Source organism: Calypte anna, chromosome 3, assembly GCF_003957555.1.
Source record: "Calypte anna isolate BGI_N300 chromosome 3, bCalAnn1_v1.p, whole genome shotgun sequence".
In the NCBI taxonomy this organism is placed as follows: domain Eukaryota; kingdom Metazoa; phylum Chordata; class Aves; order Apodiformes; family Trochilidae; genus Calypte; species Calypte anna.
The window spans coordinates 28,828,300-28,850,836 of NC_044246.1; the positions used below are offsets into that span (position 1 = coordinate 28,828,300).

At 39.6% G+C, this 22,537-nt stretch overlaps 1 protein-coding gene across 1 annotated transcript in view; it reads right to left on the bottom strand.

Annotated features, from left to right (window-relative positions):
* Nucleotides 1-22,537, bottom strand: part of TIAM2 (T cell lymphoma invasion and metastasis 2) — a 136,191-nt gene that overhangs the window by 14,779 nt on the left and 98,875 nt on the right. Inside the window, exon 15 of the mRNA XM_030447803.1 lies at nucleotides 17,608-17,711. Coding sequence (XP_030303663.1) covers nucleotides 17,608-17,711 — 104 coding nt within the window. The remainder of the gene's footprint in view (nucleotides 1-17,607; nucleotides 17,712-22,537) is intronic.

A 22,537-nucleotide genomic window follows, 5' to 3' on the forward strand; every position in this document is an offset into this window, starting at 1 on the left:
TTCTCACATAAGCTTTTTCTGAAAGCTAGAAGATCACTACCATTACTCAGTCACACCTTAGCAGCTGTTGATATCCACCTCTACATAAAACAACTCTTCTTCAGAGCTTCAGTGTTTCAGACACTGAGGCTAAATCCATTCATGAATCAACCACTCATGTGAAAAAACACAGGTATATTTTCATCATCTGATGAAAATAAACATTGAAATGTTGAATATTTCCCATGTAGTCCATAATACTCCGTAGCTTTCCAGCCCCTACCTTTGAACAATGCCACCACTTTAAAAAAAATGTTTTCTTCCTCACTAACACATACAACCATCTTCACAATCCTGTATAATAAGAGCTTGGAGGACTATAAAATTTAGATACATTTTGTACTTACAGTATTCATTAGGACCTGACGAAACACAATGAAAAGTGAATGGTGCTTTTTAGAATTAAAGCTGCACACTGACGGAATATATTTTAAAAATTAGTCACTCCGTGCCACTAGAATGAATTAGTGTTTTAAAAATAAATCACAATTATTTATTTAGGGAGTGTGTGTGTGTGTCTGTGTGTGTGTGTGTTTTAAAGCAATTTCTAACTACCCGAAGGCCCAGGTACATCAGAGGGTTTTTTTTTCTTTGTTTCTGATGTCAGAAAGTGTTGCATTTGTGTCTGAACAACTCCGATTTTACACTCTCTACAGCTCAAGGTACATGTAAATAGCTTGATTCCTATCAACTTGATGTCTGACCAAGGACACACTGATCAAGGACATGAAACAGCTTATTGAAAGCAAGTCACAAACATCATCATCTGCCAGAGTTTTACAGGGAGGAGTTAAAAGTCCTCTATTCCTCCCCAACCACCTTCAGAAGTCAGACAGGCAGATATGAACATGCTATGTTCTCCATTCCTTTAATTTCTGGAGCCAGAGCTGCATCTGCCACCAAGAACCACTGGATAAAGAAAGCATATGACAAGAGATGATACTTGGTACCATAAACATTATTTGAGCATCTAAACAACATAATTTTAGCATCAGAAATTGTTCTGTGTGGCTAGCCTAAGCCCAAGGCACAGAATTACCTCTCAGCCATATTGTAAACAAGTAGTGATTTTTATAAATTTTAGTTTGGACCTGAACATGTAAGCACTTTGTGTTTGCAAGTCTGGAATTAAAAATATTGTCCTTGTCCTGATGCTTGTAGGCTCACGTCCTTTCCAGTATTCTTGCTGCCCTCTGTCCTTCCCCTCTGGGGAGACTTTGAGACTGTGCAATACCCAAGACCTCATTTTCACTCTTTGTACCCACTGTGGTATTTACATTTGAGTCAAAGCAAGCATGAAAGGCTACTCAATAGCAGGACAAAAGTATTTCACATTCACTCCGACACCATACAAGATGCAGGAACTCATTTTGCCCGTGAAATCACAGTGTCCCTTCAGTTCTTGACCAAGAGCCCAGGACTCATGAGAAACTTCATAACAACATTGAAGTAGAGAGGAATAAAACTACTTGTTTCATTTTTCTCCTCCAAAAACCTTTACCACCCAGGTCAGATTCTCCACCTTTTTTCCACACTAGTCTGGATGTTTTCTGCCTCCCACACTAAACAATGTTGTGTTTTTTATGATTTTTGCTGGTCAAAACAGTTTTTTTCTAGAAAGGTTCTATCAACAACTCCTAAGAACACCTCTTTATATCTGTTATGTGTGAGCAGGAGAGGCTCAGACTCTGCCCTGTTAAGCCACCTGGCCAGGCTGGATATGAAAGCAGAGTTTGGGGCTTCAGCACTTGTAAGCCAAGAAGTCTCCAGAGGAGCCCCAAGATGATAACACATACACCCACAGAAATCTTTAATTCGGGTAGGAACTAACTCTGAATCTGCTCTTAAAATGACATTGCAATGACTAACACAGGCAGATTTGACTCTTGAATACACCTGGCAAACTCCTTGGGTACACAGCTTATTTGCTTATTGTATTTGCACATGGCCAAGGCTGTCTGTATTTAATAAACGGTAAAAAAACCACAAACAAACAAACAATGCCAGGCTTTTTATTGTGCAGCTCATCAGAATAAAGACACCTAAACTGATGAAAAGAAAATCTCAGATGACTGACTGTGGACAAGCCTGCAAGGTAGCTGGGTACAGAGAAAAGATGAAGGGTACATACAGTGGAAACAACAAACCTTCCCCAAAATTCATCACTTGAGCTTATGTAGGCCACTCTCAGCAACATTTCTAGGAGACTGCAAGCAGTTTCAGCTTACCTTTGGCACTGAACAGCCAACAAATGAGGCCACTCTCAGCAACATTTCTAGGAGACTGCAAGCAGTTTCAGCTTACCTTTGGCACTGAACAGCCAACAAATGAGGCCAAAACTCCAGGAACGTAGACTAACAGTGCTAGAGTTGGGGAGGACAACAGGAACTTATGCAGGGTTTACAGAATAAACAATTATCTGCATTCCAGGCAGAATTAAGTTAAGCAGCACTGTACTGTTTTAACAACCATTTCCACAGATTTTCCAACAAAGCTTTATAAACCCTTCTACTGACCCAGCAGTGAGATGAAACAACCTCCTGCCCCATATGCTCTTGACCTCTAAGAAAACCAGAAGGATGTGTAGAAGCAACCTTGAGAAACAGTTTTTCATCCCTGTATGTCTGAGACTCATACTTAGGTCCCACATCCTTTTGCAGGGAGTATTCCCTGTGAGTGAGGGTTGCTCACAGTAACTTTAAGAGGGACGGTTCCAGTCCTCATAGTTGTCAGCCTGACCCACAGCTGCCAACCACCCCACAGGTGCTCAGCTTGTCATGTGGTGATGAAGCACATCCTCTTTTCAGGTAATACTCAAGATAAGGAAGATAAGAGATTATTTCTCTAAAGCGAACAAAGGATACTCTTACAAAGAACCTGTCACAGGTTTTCTTCTCTCCTTGCAGACAACCATATCATCATTTGAGGCTGCTTGATCGCCACCAGAGTTAAAAATCTCCATAAAATTAATTGGTGAGAGAGCACAAGACATTAATCAGCAGTGGTTAAAGCAACAGCACAACGATTTCATGGTTATCCTGTGACTTTCTATTGAATGACACTGAGCATAAATACTGCACAAGGTCAATTACTGCTATGGTATCTCTGGTCATTGCTGTTTCTTTTACCCTCATTTATACACCTCATGTATTCCATCAGCTGGTCAGGGTTTGTTTGAAAAAGGAAAGGGGTTATTTTTAATATGCTTAGAAAACTCTTCAGCCAAAGAGAGACTTCTTGGAGGAGTATTAAAACTTTGCATGCCCTTTGACAAGTTTTCAGATTCATGTATACTTGTGCAGAACACTGACCACATGGAGATAACCAATACTTTGAATTCCTTATCCAAAGAGGAAGCAGGCTCAGGAAACATCCTGCAGAAAGGGATTAGTCTTGTGCCCTCTAAAAATGAACAGCTAACAGCTGGGCCTGATGTATGTATTTCCAGGGAGGCCAAATGCACCAGTCAGCAAAAGAAATACATGGGATTTTGAGAAGTGAGCAACTGGCCTTTTTTACAGCCCTCACTTTTTGAAAAAAGGAAGCTTTTGGAGATGTCCATCACTTTTTCTTTGTGTCAGAAGATACTTCTCTCCAGTGTAAAGGCAGCCTCTAGCAGCCATCAGGTGGGCCATCACTCTTCAGACTTCTCTATTATCGTCAGACTAGGAAGTCCTTTCTAAACAAGCAATGTAAAATGCTGTCAAGTCACTGGCCTCAGCTTCCTTAAAGACAACTGAAAAAAGCTGCTGCATGTTAGACTCCAATGCAGTACATTTAAGACTAAAAAATATCAGCAGCATTTCACTGAAATTAGCTTTGTGAGATTTTCAACACAGGTATCTGGGCAAGACTGTTGCTCAGCTTCAGACAAGAGAAACTAAAACAAAGCAGTAACCTCAGTCATCACTTTTCTTTTGGTCCTTCTTTTTTTCCCCAACTTCAAGGCCACTCAGAACATGAAACTGTTCCTGGCTGACACTGACGAAATTTTTGGGCTCTGTTTTGTTTAGTCGTGTCTCTTTGCATGACTTTTAAATAAAGTGTTTAAAACATTGCTAAAGGAAAGGTAGTTTTTAAAAAGTGCCCATTCAGATCCTTTGCAGCCATAAGCCAAGAAGAGTTTGAATTATGTTTTAAGGAAGGAGAAGCAATCCCTCCATGCCGCATTCTAAAAAGCTGACCTACCAAACACTGCCACAACAGACAACAGGGGAGGAGTTAAGGATAAACTTTTGTCTTTGAGTCAGAATTTCCAAATTTCAGGGACATTTATATTAGTAAAGCCAGCCTGTTCTGGTAGAGCAAGTAGGTGTCACCAATTTCATTTACAAATCACAAGTAGAGTAAGAAGAGGGGTTGATAACCTAGTAACTCTTTTTTGAAAGGACAGGTCAAAGCCTTAAAGAAGGCTGAACATAGCTGTGTCAAACAGCTAAGATGCAAAGCATTTGATGTTCCTGAGCTATTAGTATGAATTACAGTGTGGGAAAACTTTGCTCTCACTTGCCAAAGACAGAGATGCCTATCCTTCTCCTTGGGTATAGAGCAAGAACTGCTGGCAACTTAAATACTTAACTGAAAAGCTGGTTATATACCAAGTCATGCAGCAGGGATCTGGGCCCAACACCTGCATTGACTATGTCCAAAAGACTAGCACCTCCCACTGAGTTCGTAGATGCTGTGCTCAGCACATCTAAAACCAGTCTCCAAAGTCATACAACCCAACGCATACCAAAGTCAAAGGCAAAGCAAATAATTTACATCGCAGGTTAAATCCTGACCATAATAAATGGAAGGATGAGAGCATAAGGAAAAAAAAGAGAGAGGAACCCTGACAGCCCAAGTCACAAAAATGAGACTCTCAGGTAATATTAAAGCACACAATGCTCATTTCCCCAAATGCTGATCTTATGAAAATACTGTCATTCTCTCCTTCCCTTTATCCTTATCCTCCACTTGTCAATCTTCAATGCAGAAGGCTTATGTCTTTTTCTCCCACATGTGTAATATATTTACAGCCTTCTTATACTCCCTCATCAATATCTTGATTGTAGCTCTCATTTTTTCCTCCTTTCTTACACAATCCTAAATTATTTGTCAAAACCCAGAGAACTAGTAAAGACATTCATGCTGCAATTATTTCCAAATTTCTCTGAAGAATCTCTCTAAAATCACCCTACTTCTTGTCAAAGATCTTGATTAGACTTAATCCTCTCTCTGACAGATGCAACAAAAAGCATTTGCTTGAGCCCGGCAGCAAACAGTGCAGGCAACCGACCCGCTCTTCCCCCCTCCAAACTTCAAAAAGCAGTGTACTGCTATAAACTCACCCCACCAACTCCATGTTACGAGACTCCATTATTTGATTATTAAGGCTGGGACAGCCACTATTTATCAAGCAGAGACAGCCAGGGCCACTTCTGCAGCCCCTGTCACCTGCCTCAGCCTAATTCAGCAGCACCCCCCAGCTAAGCCCACGCCGCTGCAGAACTCACCACAGAAAGCATCCTGTGCAGGGAGCCGTACGCTGCCGCTGCCTGCTGCTGGGTTTTGCGAGCCAATGCTAAACTCTTAGCTCGGGTTTTACTCCTCCTGAAGGCGGGCATTGTGGCTTGAGAACATAAACTTTGCCCAAGGAAAAGGCCCCTCGGAAGGAAGTCACAGACGTTGCGATCCCCCGCGAACTCACCGCCTCTCTCTCGCAGCTCAGCCACCCTGCTTTCCCTTTTGTGCCGATTAACAAAAAATGAGACCCGCTGCCAATGTCCCAGTATAATGGGGCTAAGCAGCATACGAGAGCACAAACAGACCTGCCATGCCTCCCTTTATTACTACAAATGCAGGGAAAATGTGCTGGATGAGAAGGTTGTTTTGTTTTGTTTTGTTTTTTATAGATAGCTCAATGTAGTGAATGCAGGACTAAGTGCAATTACAGCAAGGGAAGATGGGTTTTATCTCCCCAGAAATGTACCTGCCTCTGTGCCTGTGAAATTTACTGCATAAACAAAACATCAGGTGCATTGAGAAAATTAGCCAAATACCTAAAAATATCTAGAGGGTGCTGACTGCCCTGAAGGTCAGTGTAAACTGTCAATGGTACTGATGCTGTGTCAAGGGTAGATGCTGCTAAAATGGCGTGGCATATTAACATTTTCCAGAATGTTAAAATGAAAAACAAAGAGGCAATTCTCTGGAGAATTTCTTTACATAGTTGTGCTTGTCCTTTGTTTGAACTTTTTAGTTGTAATTACATCAATGAAAAGAAATTTAAATTGTGCTTGCTAATGAATTCAGGCTTGAAAGTAAAAGTCCCCATGTTGATACATTTACATAAACCCAATCAGGTCTACAGATAGGTTATTCTTAAAACATTCTAGCTTTAAATAAAACATTATAGAACATGGCACCATTGTGCTGATGAGTCACAAAACTGACAAGCAATTAATTAATAAAAGGAGAACTATACCAGTGGCATAATAAAACACACTAACTCCCATGTTCCCTCTATCACAGCACTGTTAGAGTGCAATGAAATAGAGCTGTAAGGCTTCCTTCAGCATTGCCCTTGCCACTGCCTATTGCTCTCTAGCAAAACCTTGTCTTGAACCCAAATGATACACCAAGCCTGGATATCTATGTCCTTGGCTGCTTCAGAGGTTTCAAGGATATTCACCTTCACGTAAGCAAGGGAATAAACACAGCCATTTCCCTTAATTACTGCAATTAAGCTTGCATCCATCTCTTTCCAAATCATTAGTCCAACTTGACAGTTCAGCATTTGCCAAACAGGGAAGCTCAGTTGCCACATGGCTGCCTATCAGAGGAACACTGGTGCCCTGAAACAACACGCTGCTGATAAGGCTTGCTGCTGATATGCATTGCGGTAGCAGGAACTTCTTGATAGCTGATGGACCATGCACTTCCTTTTGGAGACAGATATCAGATTCAATGGTGAGAAAAGCAAGCTAAGGGACAGGTCTAGAAGGAGAGAGAGATTTTGCCCATTCTCTAACATCTCATTTTTCAGTGGAGGAACAGCCTGCTTTAAAACTCCAGTTATATGGAGTACTGTGTAGCATGTACAAGGCTACTTTCCTTATCTACCAAGATAGGTTGCCTCTGCAGTAGCCCACAGACCCTATGGATCCACAGAGCAATTCTGAAGAGTATAAAAAAAATTAAAATCATTAGTCTGTGGAAATTAAAGGTTTACATTGCTGTATATGGCATTTTGAAAATAGCACAGGTCGGGTCACCAGATCAGCATTTATTAAAAGCATAACTTTACTTTCTGGAAAGATATTGTTTCTTCATATTCTAGCAGCATGAGTTTTGGTAATTTCAAGCTCTGTTTTTGTAATATGTATGTGTTAAAACGCAGCTCATCCATTCGGACTGGGAAAAAAAAAAGGCTGCTAAATTTCAAGTCCAAGCAATATTGTCAATCTTGATGAAAAACAATGACAGGCCTTTTTAATTCCATATTAGGAAGTTATTCTTCCCCAGATTTCCTAATTAAGCCTGAGTTATTAGCTAGCCATATGCCAGCTAAAAGATGTTACCAATTAACAACTTTTTTTTTAAATGTGTATTCATTAGAAAAAAAACAACTTTGTTTTAGCAGTCCTTCCAACTCCTACTGGGGGACTTGGATAAATCAAAAAGTAAAAAAACCACAAACTAAAAGAAATGACATTAATAAATGCATTCTCTTTAGCCTCTCTTCTTTAGAAGCACACAACAAACACTTAAGCCTTTAGAAGAACATGTCTGCTATGTAAAAAGAACATGTAAAATAATCAATTACCTTGAAATATTTTTAAGATGACTGTAAAAATGCCATAGTCTTGTTGTTTGTTCCTGTGCACTTTCAGTAACACACAAGCTCTTTACAGACATCTGGTTTTCATCTTTCTATTTTAGTGGCACCAGGCTTGATAGTTACCATAACAGTAACATCCTTCATAATACAGGCTTCCCTCTATTGTCCCGACATGTCTAGGTGAGCTTATCTGCAACCAGTTTGTTTCCCATTATGCTTTTGCCCTTGGATGCATGAAGGTAAAAGGTTAATTTTGCTGTGTCTGTATATCCTTTGAATGAAAGGAAACAGAGGCTTGCCTCTGGAACTACCCCGAGCACATGTGGGCTGCTCTGAATATATATATCCATACGCACACACTTATTTAAAAATACATGATATGTACGTACATGCCCTGGACCAACAGGAGCTGTTAGAAGACCATTAGAGCATTATAAGCTCAGGTTTAATCCATCTGATCTCCAGATTTCTACAGAGATCTAGAGGGACTCAGTATTTTACTTTTTATAAACGTGATTGAATAATTTTTCTGAATATTTTTCTATTACGGATATTAAACTAATAGCATGTTTTTAAAATGCCTTCAAAATGTATTTTCAAAGTATAATTGACCACAGTGAAGACATTCACTCTAACTCAGTGTTGAAAAAATTAACATTCCAAGTGTCTAAAATTAATTCTTGTCTAATTTCAAATTTCAAGTATCTTAAATACTGCTTGAAATAGTCTCAAAGTGTTTTGTGTTGAATGCAAAAAACTTTTCTCAAGTGCCGAACTAGAAACTATGGCAACCACTGATATATTATCTCTGCATTTGCATTCATCTTTTACAATATATTTTTGCATTGCGCCTTATCTCCTCTTGTTAGCAGTACACATATTGTGTTTCAAAGGTTAAAAGATGCAATAAGTCACCCACATGTAAAGACAAATAAAAGACCCCCTGAACTCTACACCAACCTCTCCCCTGGTTTTGATGGGGCTTTGTTTAGGCAGTACAGAGTACAGAGGTTTCTGCTGTTTCAGAAGGAAATAATCAACATCTGAGTGAATGAAGCTTTATGTCTGCCCACAGTATGTTAACAAGAAGAGAGAGGCACACAGTGTTAAGGACAACAGGTAACAAAACATGAAAATCTGCAGGAACTTCTTTATGCATCTGACTCAACTGAGCTCTTTTTAAAATTCTCCTCCTTCTTCCTTCCTCCCAGGTATCTTTTTATCATCTTTGATTTTGCAGAATCTGCTGCAGTAGCAGACTTTTCAGTTTTAGCATTTCAGGTTTACCTTTAGCCTTACCATCTTCCTGACAGCACAAAACAGCACAAAACAGAAGTGCATGACGATACCCAGGATGCAATTTTTGTCTGAAATTCTGTGTTACAACTTTGTGTGACTTTAAAGTGACTTTCTGTCCTATGGGACACTAAGCACTAAGATTGTGCTGAAATGTTTCTGCATGACAAGGGAAACACACGCACGATACTGTCAGCACTGTCACTGAACAGTATCTTGGCCTTAAAAAAACACAAATCTACAGCTGCCCTAGAGGTTACTCAGTTCCCTGGGTTTGTCTGAAGTGTGATTAGATAACTTTGCCTTTCATTGCAGAGTGAAATGCTGCCATCATATCCTGCACAGCAGGTGACTGGGCTTGCCTTTGGAGGCCCAGGGTGGTGGACTCCCAGGCAGCTTCCTGCTCTTCATCAGTGAAGTCACAAGCATCTGCAGAGACACACCATATCCTGTTCCAATGAACCAGGATTGTTGTCATGTGCTTTCCATGGGCACGTAATCCTTGTGGATTTTTCCCAGAAGACTGCAAAGAAAAGCTGCATCTTAAGTCATCTCCTGCCAGCTTCTTTTATTTGAAAGCATCAGCATAACACAATTTCTTCTCCTGATCAAAAACATCTGTGTATTTCACACTGACAACTGTTACGGTACTTCTAAGTACGTAACGTAAGTACGGTACATCTAAGGATGTTTCCCTCAATCAGAGAAAAGACAACAAATACCAACTCACCCCCAGGCCTCAGCACCTCAATGTAGTAGTACAAAACAGAGCAACACAAGTTCACACCTCTGCATGCAAGCACTGCCCAGTCTCCCTTTGCTCTTCTCTCTTGCCTCCCTACCAGTTACTATGCACGCAGGTCTCCTTCTACAGCTTGACCTAATGTCTTGTTACAGGTTCACTCTAGACACAGATTTATATAGAGACAACTTTCACACTTCAAGATTTACGGTTTCAAGGGACTTCACTATACTAACAAATACAGGCAACTGTTGTATCTGAATTTTGGGCCATCCATTTTGGGCTCTGCTGCACTTAAACAACTGCAGGACCAGTACAACGAAGGGAAATTTGAAGCTGGGGTCAGTAGCAAGCACCCACTGGTAGGTTTACAACAAACCTTGTGTAACCTATAGTTCATTAGTTTTGGTGTCTTCTCCAAGGGATGGAATTAAAATACTCAAACATAATTTTATTAGCAAAACTCTTGCAGACTTCCAGCATTCTACAATTTCCCTCATATCACTGATACCCTCCTCAAAAGGCACATGATGACAGCAGGGGCCTGGCCATGGCTCCATGCTGCTGGAGCCAGCAGCTCTGGTTGGGCTCACCCCAGGCTGGGCTGTCTGCAAGGGAAGCACAATAATTAGCAGAGCTCCCCGTGGGCTTCTGTAGAGCTTTCAGTGCAGAATTATTCCCTCCAGGCAGAACTGAATCAAGGATAACCACTGCCAAGGAACATGCAATTTTCCCACGTTAGGTCTTAGACTCCCTAAATGCACCTCACATCTGGAAGGAAATGACACTTGGATTGCAGAGAAGCATACGTGATTTTGAGAGGACTATGTTGTTAATCCCTGTCCTACAAAGAATGGGGGGGGGGGGGGGGAAAGATGTTAATTGCAGACTACTCCCTAAGCTTTTGGATCTCATCAACTGCTAAAGAGAAGTTCTCACCGATTAAAATAAAGATCCTTAAAGTCCAATGGATGCTCAGTAAACCTTCAGGCAGGCAGCTCTCCTGCACTTGATGACATGCTGTGCAAGTGGGAACTGCCAGGGTAATGCAAGATAGAGTTAATGAGAAAACATCACCATGAACATTGTTTCACTAGAATTGTTTCCATGCAAGAAATAGGCTTGGGGCCATATGGATATACCAGTAGTTTTTTCTTCCTCTTATTTTACTTCATTTTACTTTTCTTAGAGGGACCTCTGTTAAACTTCTGGTCACTTCTGCTTCAATTTCTTTCAATTGGTGTTTACTTGATTAGTAACAACATTTGCCTTCCAAGATTCTGGATTTTTACAGTCTTTGTTTTACAGAATTACTCCACACACTTTTTTTTTTTTTTTTTTTCTTCAAGATTCAACACAGTTTGATTTCAATGTTGCAATTTCTTTGGGGATGCTTTTGAGCGTATGGTTCACTGACTAACAAGAAAGGACACCACTTATACCAAATGAAGAGAAATAGAGCTCCAAAATCTACCAGACACATGTTAACATACATACATACATACACTGCCACACCACCCTAAATGTATTCAAAAGACAATTTGTACTTGTCAGTTTTTGTTTTATGCAAAATTATTGCAAATCTTCCTTCTAATTCAGTTTATTTTGGTAAATCTTTAAATTTCTCACCAAAAAGTCCTACTGGGAAACTCTTTAGCTGTGGTTAACTCTTCAACCCTCTAAAAGACAATCATCCACTGCTTATACACACACATTCAGAATGATAATCCCTAGCTCATTTCTGAGACCGTGTATCATCACCAGCTCAAAATAAATAAAAGAACCACTGAGACTGGATATATAGGATTACATTTCCCAACAGTGACAATAGAAGGCTGCAAGGTGTATTTTGAATATGGGTGCCCTGAACTACACACCCCCCCACCCTACTACAGATCATATGCTTGTACAATGCTTTCTAGGTAAATCAGAGGAATACATCATTGTTAGCATCCACTTGCTTTCTTCTGGAAGGTAAAATACCATTCAAATAACAATAGATATTGAACAGGTGTATTGATTTGCTGCTGGGATTGGACTGTATGAATAATGACTACTGACTGCTGTCACCTCTACTGTTCCATGGAAACTGTTGCACCACCCTCTTCCACTCCCCAGATTCAAAGCACACCTTTTTCTTTAACAATGGGGCAATCATAAAGACTAGCAATGTGATTCACTTTCTCTCATTCAGTTTGAACCTAGACCTTAATTACTCCTCAGGATTTTTATACTTAAATTACCCTATCTGCATGAGACATTGATGGCTTTAGTTTATTTTAGGGCTTTCAGAATCAATTCTAGACAGCTTAAAGACAAAATATTACTTTTTCTCAACTATGAAAACCATCCCATCAGTACATGGCTAAATTGTATATTCAAGTGTCCGAAACCCCATATGCAGTAAACTCTTAATAACATTTGCTGATTTTCATTACAGAAATAATCATGAGAAATCAGCTAATAGGTAACACACGGATTTCCTTTTTGAAATCATGCCACATGTATTTTGCATCTGTTGAAAGCACAAGTTTGGGAAGCTTGTTGTGGCAGCTGGATGATGCTTTAGTGGGAAAATGGGTTTGTTCTCTCACCCAGTCTCAGCCTCTTCATTCACATCCTTTGGGCACCATCTGATACGCAAACCAGATGCTCAATTGCACACATACTTTAGATGGGTTGGAAGAAAAACCTCAACACTTATCTAAGTTAGACGTGTGCACGTTGGCTCCTTGCACACAAGAAAAGGGATTGTATGGAGGTTTTAGAGGCTAAAAAAACCAGATTTCTCACCATGGCCCCAGACATGCAGAGTTCATAGAAACATCTACTTCTTACTGCACTTGCAAAAGCTCCACTCTGACAAATGGAGAACTGTCCACAACTGGCATCACAATAAACAAAATACACAAGCTGCAAAAGCATTGGAAGGCTGATTTGAGATTAAATTGGAAACTGGAACATCTAAAAGCAGATTTTGGACATGCACAACTACATATTTTTTTCCTACCTTTTTTGTCTCCTATATCTATAAATATGGATGTTTCAAGTAGGGCCATTACACTGACCTGCCCCTCATCCCTATAGAAAGCTAAAAGCATTTGATGAAAGTGTTCCACCCTTCAGAAACTTGTTTGCCAAAGGTGTCATATGCTCTGCTGACCAGACTTGCTGTGAGTTCTTCATTGCCTCACCAGATGGAGAGAAAGTGAACATGGTTGTCAAATGGGAGTGGAGGAGGAGTGAGTAGAGCTAATCTAAAGCAGACCATGCTCAGGAAGCATGTTCAGGAATTTTTAACTGTAACTTCTGTTCACTGCATTAAGAATGGTATTCTCAAGAAAAAATAAGAAAAAAAAAAGTTGGTTTTCTCCCTATGGATAGACTTGTCCTCATATACACATAATTATTTATGATCAATAACCCATCCTGAGACTAGATTGCCTATGTTAAGAATCAACAGCAAATCAAAGGCAATTGCTCTAAGTCTCTACACCCAACTTATTCCCAGAATTTCACTTCATTGTTTGAAAGAAATATAGCACTGCTTCAAAAGCATTACAAAATAAAAACAGTTTGGCAGTCTTCAGAAAGCAAATTCTTGTTAACATTCAGGTTTTCATCACAGTAGCTTCTGTCTGCATCTTTCATGTTAATTTTTGAAAGTGCCAACATAAAACCATTCTGCATTCATTGCCTATTTTTACCACAATCCCAAAGCTTCCCATTAGCTATTTTTAGTGACTTTCTTAAGTTTATCAAAGAACTCTAATACATAGCGAAGAATACAATGAAAGTGGGTGAAATATTTCCACAGAGTTGATTCTAAGATTTTTTCCTCATGGTCTGTGAAATATTTGAAGTGAAAATACATCTTATATTACATGCATTTATATGAACTTTCTTCTCTCCATGCGTTAAAATTTAATATGATTTCAGAAATATGTATCACTGATGATACTCAGAAAGATTCAGAGCACATGAAAGTCAGATCAGAGCAGTCTTACCAGAGACCTTCAAACAGTAGTTAATTCTATGGTAACATTTCAACTTTTAGCTATGCTTGTCTTTCACAGAAGGATGTTTTAAATATATTGAAATACAAAGTAAAGATAAGTAGGTAAGGAACTGACTAGTAAACTTCATCTTAAAGGAAACAATCAGCTGCCAAAAACATTTCTAACCAATACAGTTTGTAATTGGGCATCATGAGTAGCTAAAGGAAAAGTTTCACTTGTTATTTATTCATCTTTGTGCTACTTTGATGTATGGAGAGCTGGATTCTTTGCAACAATCAATATACCAGGATTTAACTGAGCACCAGGAGCACAGACAATTAGTTCTCAAAATGATTAAACACAACTGAATCTAATTGCACTGGCAGGCATACTCAATCCCCAGATTTTCCAAGGTCCTCTATTCTTCTGTCAACAGTACGCCTACATCTGCCAGAACCAACAACTGCATGGATGACATATCACTGCCACATAAACAGTATTTTAACACAGTTTGAAAATACACTGCAGCAGAAAGTTTTAGAAGTATACCATGTATATCCTTGTTAAATAAAATAAAAAATAAAATTAAAGTTATACTAAAGTTATAAATGGGGAAAATCCCAGAGAATACAGACCTGGTAAAACCAACGAGCGTCTAGAGTGAATGTTTCTTGATGCACATATGTTTCTAATAATCTTTTACAGCTTAAAGAACAGCTTCCCTTTCTGGAATGAGACAGTCCTCTATTGCCTGTCCACTTAATTTGTTAGCTTTCAGATGAAAGACAAACATACAACTGTTCTAAATGCATTCATTTCTCAGAGTACAAAGAAATGAATGAGAGTTAACACATATTTGAACATGGAACATATATAACAAAAGACTTATTCCTTTGAGATTACAAGGTACTTCTCAAATTCCTCACTGCACTTTCAGTTCAGATTATTCTTAAACTTAGCTTGGTGCGAGACAAAGAACATAATTGTGAAAACCAAACAAAAATGCTCCAAAAAGGAAATAAAATCTAGAAATGAGACATGCAACCATTAAATCCAAAGCTTTAAGACTGTTTTTCATTTACTTACATGTTATGGGACAAAAACCAACCAAACTTCAAAGGGGTCTGCTCCCTCAGAGCCAAGTAATTGCATCTACAGTTGCTGTCAACTGGGAAGTGAGCAGCACTAGCTCTCTCTCCCCCGAGATATTCCCAAACTGACTGCTGTTCCAGGTTGTGCTCAGAACCTCTCAGCGCCACCACCGTCTTCTCCACAGAGCTGTGCTCACAGATCTGCTCTCCCCCATGCTTCTGAGACATCATTTAACACTGAGGTGCCTGTGCTGCTGCTCTCCCACAGGCGTGGGTCAAGTTAGACCATGCAGGAAACAGAAGGCAAAGGTGGGAAAAAAATACACTACCCCAAATCAAGATGCTATGCTTTTTGAGGCTGCATAGTTTCCTCCAAGTAGCTTTTATTAGCAATAGCTATTGTTCATCTGGCAAGAACTCCCAAACACAACTATAAGGACAGAAATAATTTTAATTCCTTTTATACCCAACCACAAAGTCACATACAACATACACTAACTTAAATTTATTCTGAAGCTTGATTTTTTTTTCTTTGTTAATTCTACATCTATGGGAGAAATCCAAGGGTCAGACAAAAAGCCCTGACAGTAATAGGCACCCTCCAGCAGAAATGCAGCAATCAATTACAAACCATTTGCAGAAATTGTAGAGCTGTCACAGACTCGTTTACAGCTGCTGTTCAAGTCAGACTGCCTCTGATTGCAAAGCCATTTCCACCCCCTTGTACCTACAAAACTAGAACAGCTTCAGATAATTTTTCAAATGACATTAGCAGATCTGCATGCCAACACAAGAAGTGAACTGTAATACAGCATGTGCAGTTAATTCAGCAAATTTTGCACAAGTTATGCTAGATGTGACAGATTTGAGGCTAGAGAGCAGGCAGGGAAAAAACCTGTCTGGTTATGCATCTTTCTGGGTTTTGAGCTTCAGCTGAAGTGCTGGAGCAAATTTAGTGCATTCAGAGCAACAAGTAGTGCATATGAACTGTTCTCTGTGCATTTAAATCCTGCAGAACTCTCCCTAATTTTCTGTTGTCTGGTGTATTTGACATAATCAGAAGTGACTTTGTTTTTCTGCTAAAGAACAGCTGAGACCCCAGAATCTCCTCACTTCCAGTAGGATGGGAGCTCAGCTGTGTATGTCCATACTGTGCGTGAGGGGCAACATGCAACCCAGGTGCTCGTGCAGCCAGACATTGGGGCATCCTAAGGCTTGGGGTCACCTTTGCAATGCTCCCACAAAGATCCCTGCTCCTGAAACATTGCAGAAGCCCTAAATCAGAACAACAGAAATCTGCATTACCTGTTCCAAAGAAACAATGCATCATAGAGGGAGAATTTATTCCTGACTGGTTATAAAGACTTTTTTGGGAGCATAGAGCAATGTGTTACACAGGATATAGATAATCTCTGTGGGAACAGATAAGAAAATGGGCCAAACACCCACAATCACCAGGCTTCACCTTACTGTCAGGGTAAGAAGCTTTACGAAGTCCTATAATATGTAATATATATGATATGACATATGATATGACATAATGTAATATCTACCTAAACCAGAATGAGGTAGATTACAACATAATGCCAGAAGTAAGAGAGAATCACTTCCTCTGTGTAGGTATGGCTTAGAGGCACAGTATAGCTTCCCTGTTCTGGTGTGCTGAGTTTTTAGGTTCTGCCTTTTCTCTATCCATTTTTCCTACAACTTAGTACAAGAGAGTAATATATTCCAGAATCATAAAAATTCTGACTTCATTTCTGTTATGCAAGAGTGTAATGGAAGTGCTATCACAAATTTGCTTGGAGATAAAACCAACTCATCAAAAGAAGTAACAAAACCATTTCTGTTTTCAGAGTGGCAATGCCTATTAAAATCACTTCCACCAACATGATAACACTACCTACACAAGCAGCTGGGGGGGTTCAGAACATTTTGGTGTTGAGTTGGATAAGGTTGCAATTTGACTGACTCGGAGGAAAATGGATAAAAATTGCTCTTTGAAGACAGATGCACTCAAAACTGGACACTAATTCTGAGGGACCTTGCCTCAGCTTCTGAAGTCCTTGAATTAAGAGAATATCTGAGCATCCATTATTCCATATGAAGCCAAACAGCAACTACAGACACATAAAGATTCTCCAAATTAGAAGATTGGAATGACTGGGTCTCAGACACTTCATCTCTACAAGCCTGTGGTCCAGTCCAGAACCACAGACATTAAGCAAGTGTTGCTATGGTCACTGCAATCTTAACAACAAGCCCTAGAAGTATCAGTAAAAAGAAAATATGAATCAAACTGAATCAGTTAGAAACCTGTAGCAGCTTTATTATTCTCTGCAGAAATGGATTAATGCAACACAGATTAATTTGACAATGTCAGCCTCTTTGCCATTTGTCCCCATCACACTGCTTTTGGAGGTGCAGCAGCTGTGCCGTAGATGCTAACCTGTCAGGGTCACCTCAAGAAAATAAAAAATTATGTTCAGCTAATGTGCAAAATTTTTCTTCTGAATTACTGTCACATGTTAAATTCTTTCCCACAAAATTCAGAGCATTAACAGTACAACACAGTCTTTTTGTTCATGAGGATTGTTATGTCAAACACATTCTTACCCTGAAAGGTGGATCAGTCTTCTCCCTGTATGGCACTTGGTCCAGAGTGCCATCAGTACTGCTTCTTTTCAAGCTGGATGTGACATCAGGTACATTACTGAAGTCTGCATTTGAAAAAAAAAAAAAGAATTTAGAGGTTTACAGGACAGGAACAGGAAAAGAATTTGCTTTTATCTGCAAATACTTTCAACATCTAGTAGAACTGCTTTAAAAGGAGAAAAGGAATACAAAATTTGCAGTCCCCAGCAAATAACACAAGAGGTCAAAGTAAAAAGCAACTATGCCTGGAAACTCTACTTTCAAAACAGCAGCTGGACATCTAAGACTTCTGAAGCAAAGCACATATTTGATCTACCAAAATAAACCTCACGCTCTTGCTCAGGGCATGCTTTCGAAGATAGCATTGTCTATAATCAGCACACTCTGTGCTGAGACAACCAGTGAGGATAATTAAATGCACTCAGTAGTTCTTCTTGGATGAACAGACTATTGTTCAACACTGCAGTCTTGAATCCCTTTTTTCTAAGAAGAAAAGAAAACCTAGCCTTGGAACAAACACTATAGGTCATAAAATGAACAAAATCCCTCCTTGCTACTAGTAGTTCACCAATTTTACCAAGTCTGGAGTCCATGCATGTAGTAACTGGCTCAGTGGAAAAACCAGAGGAGGCACTCCCAAGCTCTACCTATTGACAGACTGTAGCTTTCAATGGCAGTTATGTGTAAACTCAAAATCCATCCAACAATGCTGAACATTCATATAAAAATGATGGGGTTTCTCTTTCCATTTCTTCAGTTTGCTGCTTAATATCTGCAGAGATGTTTACATCCAATTAAAACTTTTTTAAGTAAAGCAAATTTCTCTCATTTTTTACTGAAGTATAATCAAACCAAGTAGCTGAAAATAAGGCACTTACAAAAAAAATACTAAGGACTTTTAGCAACTTCAGAGGATAAAACATTAATAAAATGAAGGTTGTGGGCTTTTTTTTGTTGTTTAATTATTGTTATTTTGCCACTTTGTTTCCTAGTTTTTAAGCCTCTAGGGTATAATTCACACCACGTTACCACATTTTCAAGCTCTTTCTCAACACCTACAAATGTATTTTTATGTGAAAGCTGAGATTCTCATTAAATCACTGACTCCAGCAATTGAGGTGGTAATTAAAACAAGTATCGCTCATCTTGCAGCAAAATCTTGAGTGTTAGCAATAATAAAATTGTGAAGGACACAAGTATCTTTCCACCTGGGTGCTGCTGTTGCCCTGTCCCTGAAGAGAAGGAGCAGCTCCTCTCAGCAAGGTCTGACAATCATGGACCAAAGCAGGGAGGGAAATGGGAATTTTAATCCTTACAGCCTATGAGTAGCTTTCCTGGGAAGATATAACATGGAAGACAAATTGCACATGGAAGACAGACTTCACAGGAAAGCCAGAGAGGAAAAGGCAAACAACTCAGCAGAATATCATCTTTGTTCTTCATTTTTCTAAACATTATTAAGGTGCCTATGCCAAGCTTAGCCTTGAGGCTTATACTTTCTACCCAGATGCCAAGGACTTCACTACTGTGTCATTTCCCTGTCCTTGAAGAACCAAGGTAATTCTGCTTTTCTTCCCTGAAGCTTTTTTACCTTTTCCCCTTGGAGTCAGGTATGGCTCCTGATCTCCTAGAACATATACAACATGCAATACCACAAGAGTTACCTACACAGACAAAACATTTTACTCAATTCCACACTTCTCCAAAACCTTAAAAAGGATTCTGCCATGTCACTCTATTTTATTATGCTTTTATCATTCTTCCTCCACTATGCCTGAAGGAATTGTTACTCTGCATTTCTAATTTAATTTTGAGTCTCTCTTCTTATATGGGCTCACATGGATGTTTATTAACTTACAGTACTGTCAACTTGTGGGTAAAAAAAGAGATAAGCCAACCCCAAACCATGAACTGCATTTCAAATAGCATATTTTCTTGGGGGTGAGGTGATACCAAGGATCTGGTTTACCATCTGTCCTCTTATTACTTGCATTCTGTGTTTTAATGCACTTGTCCCCCATGCCACCAAACAACGTGCACCTGAAGATTGTGCAGTGGCAGAAAGGATCCAGAGTTTGATCCAAAATATCTATCTAATGAGATACCTGAAAAAAAAATCTTTTCCCTAGTCCTACAAAGTGACTATTAAACGTATATTTTCTTTGCAAAATAGAAATTAAAACTAACCTACATAAGTAATGAAGAGAAAGCATAAATGGAGAAAGAAGAAGAAAAGGTAAAAAAATCAGCAGACAGCATAAACAGAAGTAATCAGTGTAACAGTGCCCAAAGTAGGCAAAACAGAACATTCTATCACTTTGTTCAGGTCATCTAACTTTTTCTCCCTTCACCCTCATGTTTGTTTTTCCTTTGCAGTCTATACAACGATCAGAGGAAGGTCTATATACTCTTGCCCATTTTTATAGGATTTGCTAGTGGAAGATTGTGTTGATGACAGTAGCTAAGGTAAGCAACAGAAAAGGTTATGTTAAATAGCAAAAACTAAAAAAAGTTACAGGGAAAGGATCCAAGGTGGAAAAGGACATCCTACTGCACGTTGTATGCTGAACTAACAGGGGGAGGGAAGGAAGGAAGGACGTATGGCTTGCTGATCAGTTTAGCATCCATATCCTGCCTCCTTTTCCTTCTTTTACTGTGGACGCAGACTTCCTTTGGATCTGCTCCTACAAACCACCAAACTATTCCCAAAGAGCATAAAAGCATCAACATCAGCTGCATGGCTAAAAAAATAAAAATAAACAAGACCAAAAGAAAACAAAAAACAAAAACAAAAAAAAATCAAGGGGCAAAGAAGATGGGTATTACTTTAGAGATTGGGTAATTTCAAATGGAAATGCCTAAGGACATAAGCAGAGCAGCAAGTTTAATACTGAAATTCTCTCTACTTCTAGTACTAAACGGAAGGAATCAAGAGCACCCTTATGACATTCTCTGATGACACCAAGGTGACTGCAGATGTTGGCACCTAAGAAGGGAGAGCCACCACCCAGGATGACTTAGACTGGAGAAGTAGGCTAGCAGGAACTTTATTAAGTTCAGTGTAGAGAAGTGCAAGGTGTTGCATCTGGGAACACATAACCCAGGAGTGCATTTCAGACTGGTATCCACATTGCTAGAGAGCAGCCTTGTGGAAAGGGACCTTGGGATATTGGTGAATAACAGGCTCAACATAAGTGAACAGTGTGCTGCAGCAGCAAAGAAAGCCAACAGGATGCTGGGCTGCATCAAGGGCATCACCAGCAGAGATAAAGAAGTCATCATCCCTCCCTACTCAGTGCTTGTCAGACCTCACCAGGAGTACTGCATCCAGTTTTGGTCCTTGCTGTATAAGAAGTTTGTGGACAGGCTGGAGAGGTTCCAGAGAAAAGTCACGAGGATGATCAGAGGACTGGAGCACCTGCCACATGAGGAGAGGCTGAGAAAACTGGGTTTGTTCAGCCTTGAGAAGAGAAAACTTAAGGGAAACCTTATTATGATGTTCTTAAAGGGCAGCTGCAAAGCAGATGGAGAATCCCTATTTACAAGGACAATGGGCACAAGTTGCTCCTGGGGAGATTCTGATTGAACACAAGAGGAAAAGTTTTCACTAAGAGGACAGTCAGACATTGGAATGGTCTCCCAGGGAAGTGGTGGATTCCTCCACTACTGCTGCAGTTACCAGACCATGGCACTGAGTGCCACATCCAGTCTCTTTTTAAATATCTCCAGGGATGGAGAATCCACTACTTCCCTGGGCAGCCCATTCCAATGTCTGATCACCCTCTCGGTGAAGAAATTCTTTCTAATATCCAACCTAAACCTCCCCTGGCACAACTTAATGTATAGCACTTCCATCTGGTAAGTATAGGAACCTCTTAAGCAGATAGATTCTTCTGATCTAGCAAACAAGAATGTCTCCAGACACTCAAATACCAAGCCAGCTTCTTGCAAACAAGAAGAGCAGCAATCTCAGGTAAATGCTAAAAATCTCAGAAAAGCAGAGGAAAAATGCCATTATGTAAAAGTTTAACTATATAATACAAAACGCACATCAAATTTTATCCTTAGTTTATAGCAATGAATGACCAAGTACTAAAAAACCTGCTTAGCACCTTTAGGTACCAAAAGCATCACTTAAAGAAGGTGTTCAGAATTTGAACCAAAATCTGCAAATACTCTGATTCATTTGCCTCCCTAACCCTTCCTGCAACATTGTGCTGGCAGGCAGATGTGTGACTCTCAATCACGCCAGAGAAATTGCAATGTAACCACTGAAAACTGAAAGAAAGCATACTTTCTAAACCATTCTCTGCACTACTCATCATTCAAATAAAGGTGGGCACAGAGAGCAAGGACAGGACAGTTGGTAGAAAAACACACACAGAACATCCAAGAGCTCCATACGCCTACAAGAATGTCTCTTCCCACGTCGCCGTGGTGATACACGTACAAGTGGTCAATATGGAAGTTATTCACATGTTTGTGAGCAGTGAGGTACAATGGAAACACATCCTCTAGCAGATGTGTGAGACAATAATAATTTGTGCTACAACCCCAGCCAAGAAACCAAAGGAAATCAACTGGAAAACATCAACATCAGCCATCCGGCAATTCATTTACCATAAAGAGGCTACCATCAAATGCAAAATTCAGTTCTCTTTCTTTTCTATTTAATTAATGAAGAAGCCTTAATTACTATCTAGTCAGTGCTGCTCTTACCACTCCAGTTGCTCACTGCAAAGGCAAAATTACCTCAAGGAGAAAGTAGGAACAGAGGATCCTGTTTCTTTCATTATTTTTTTTTTCTATAATATTTTAGAACTTGTTCTGGTTTAGATTTTTTTCTCACCAATTGAAAAAAAAAAACCAAATAATCATCACAAGCATGTCA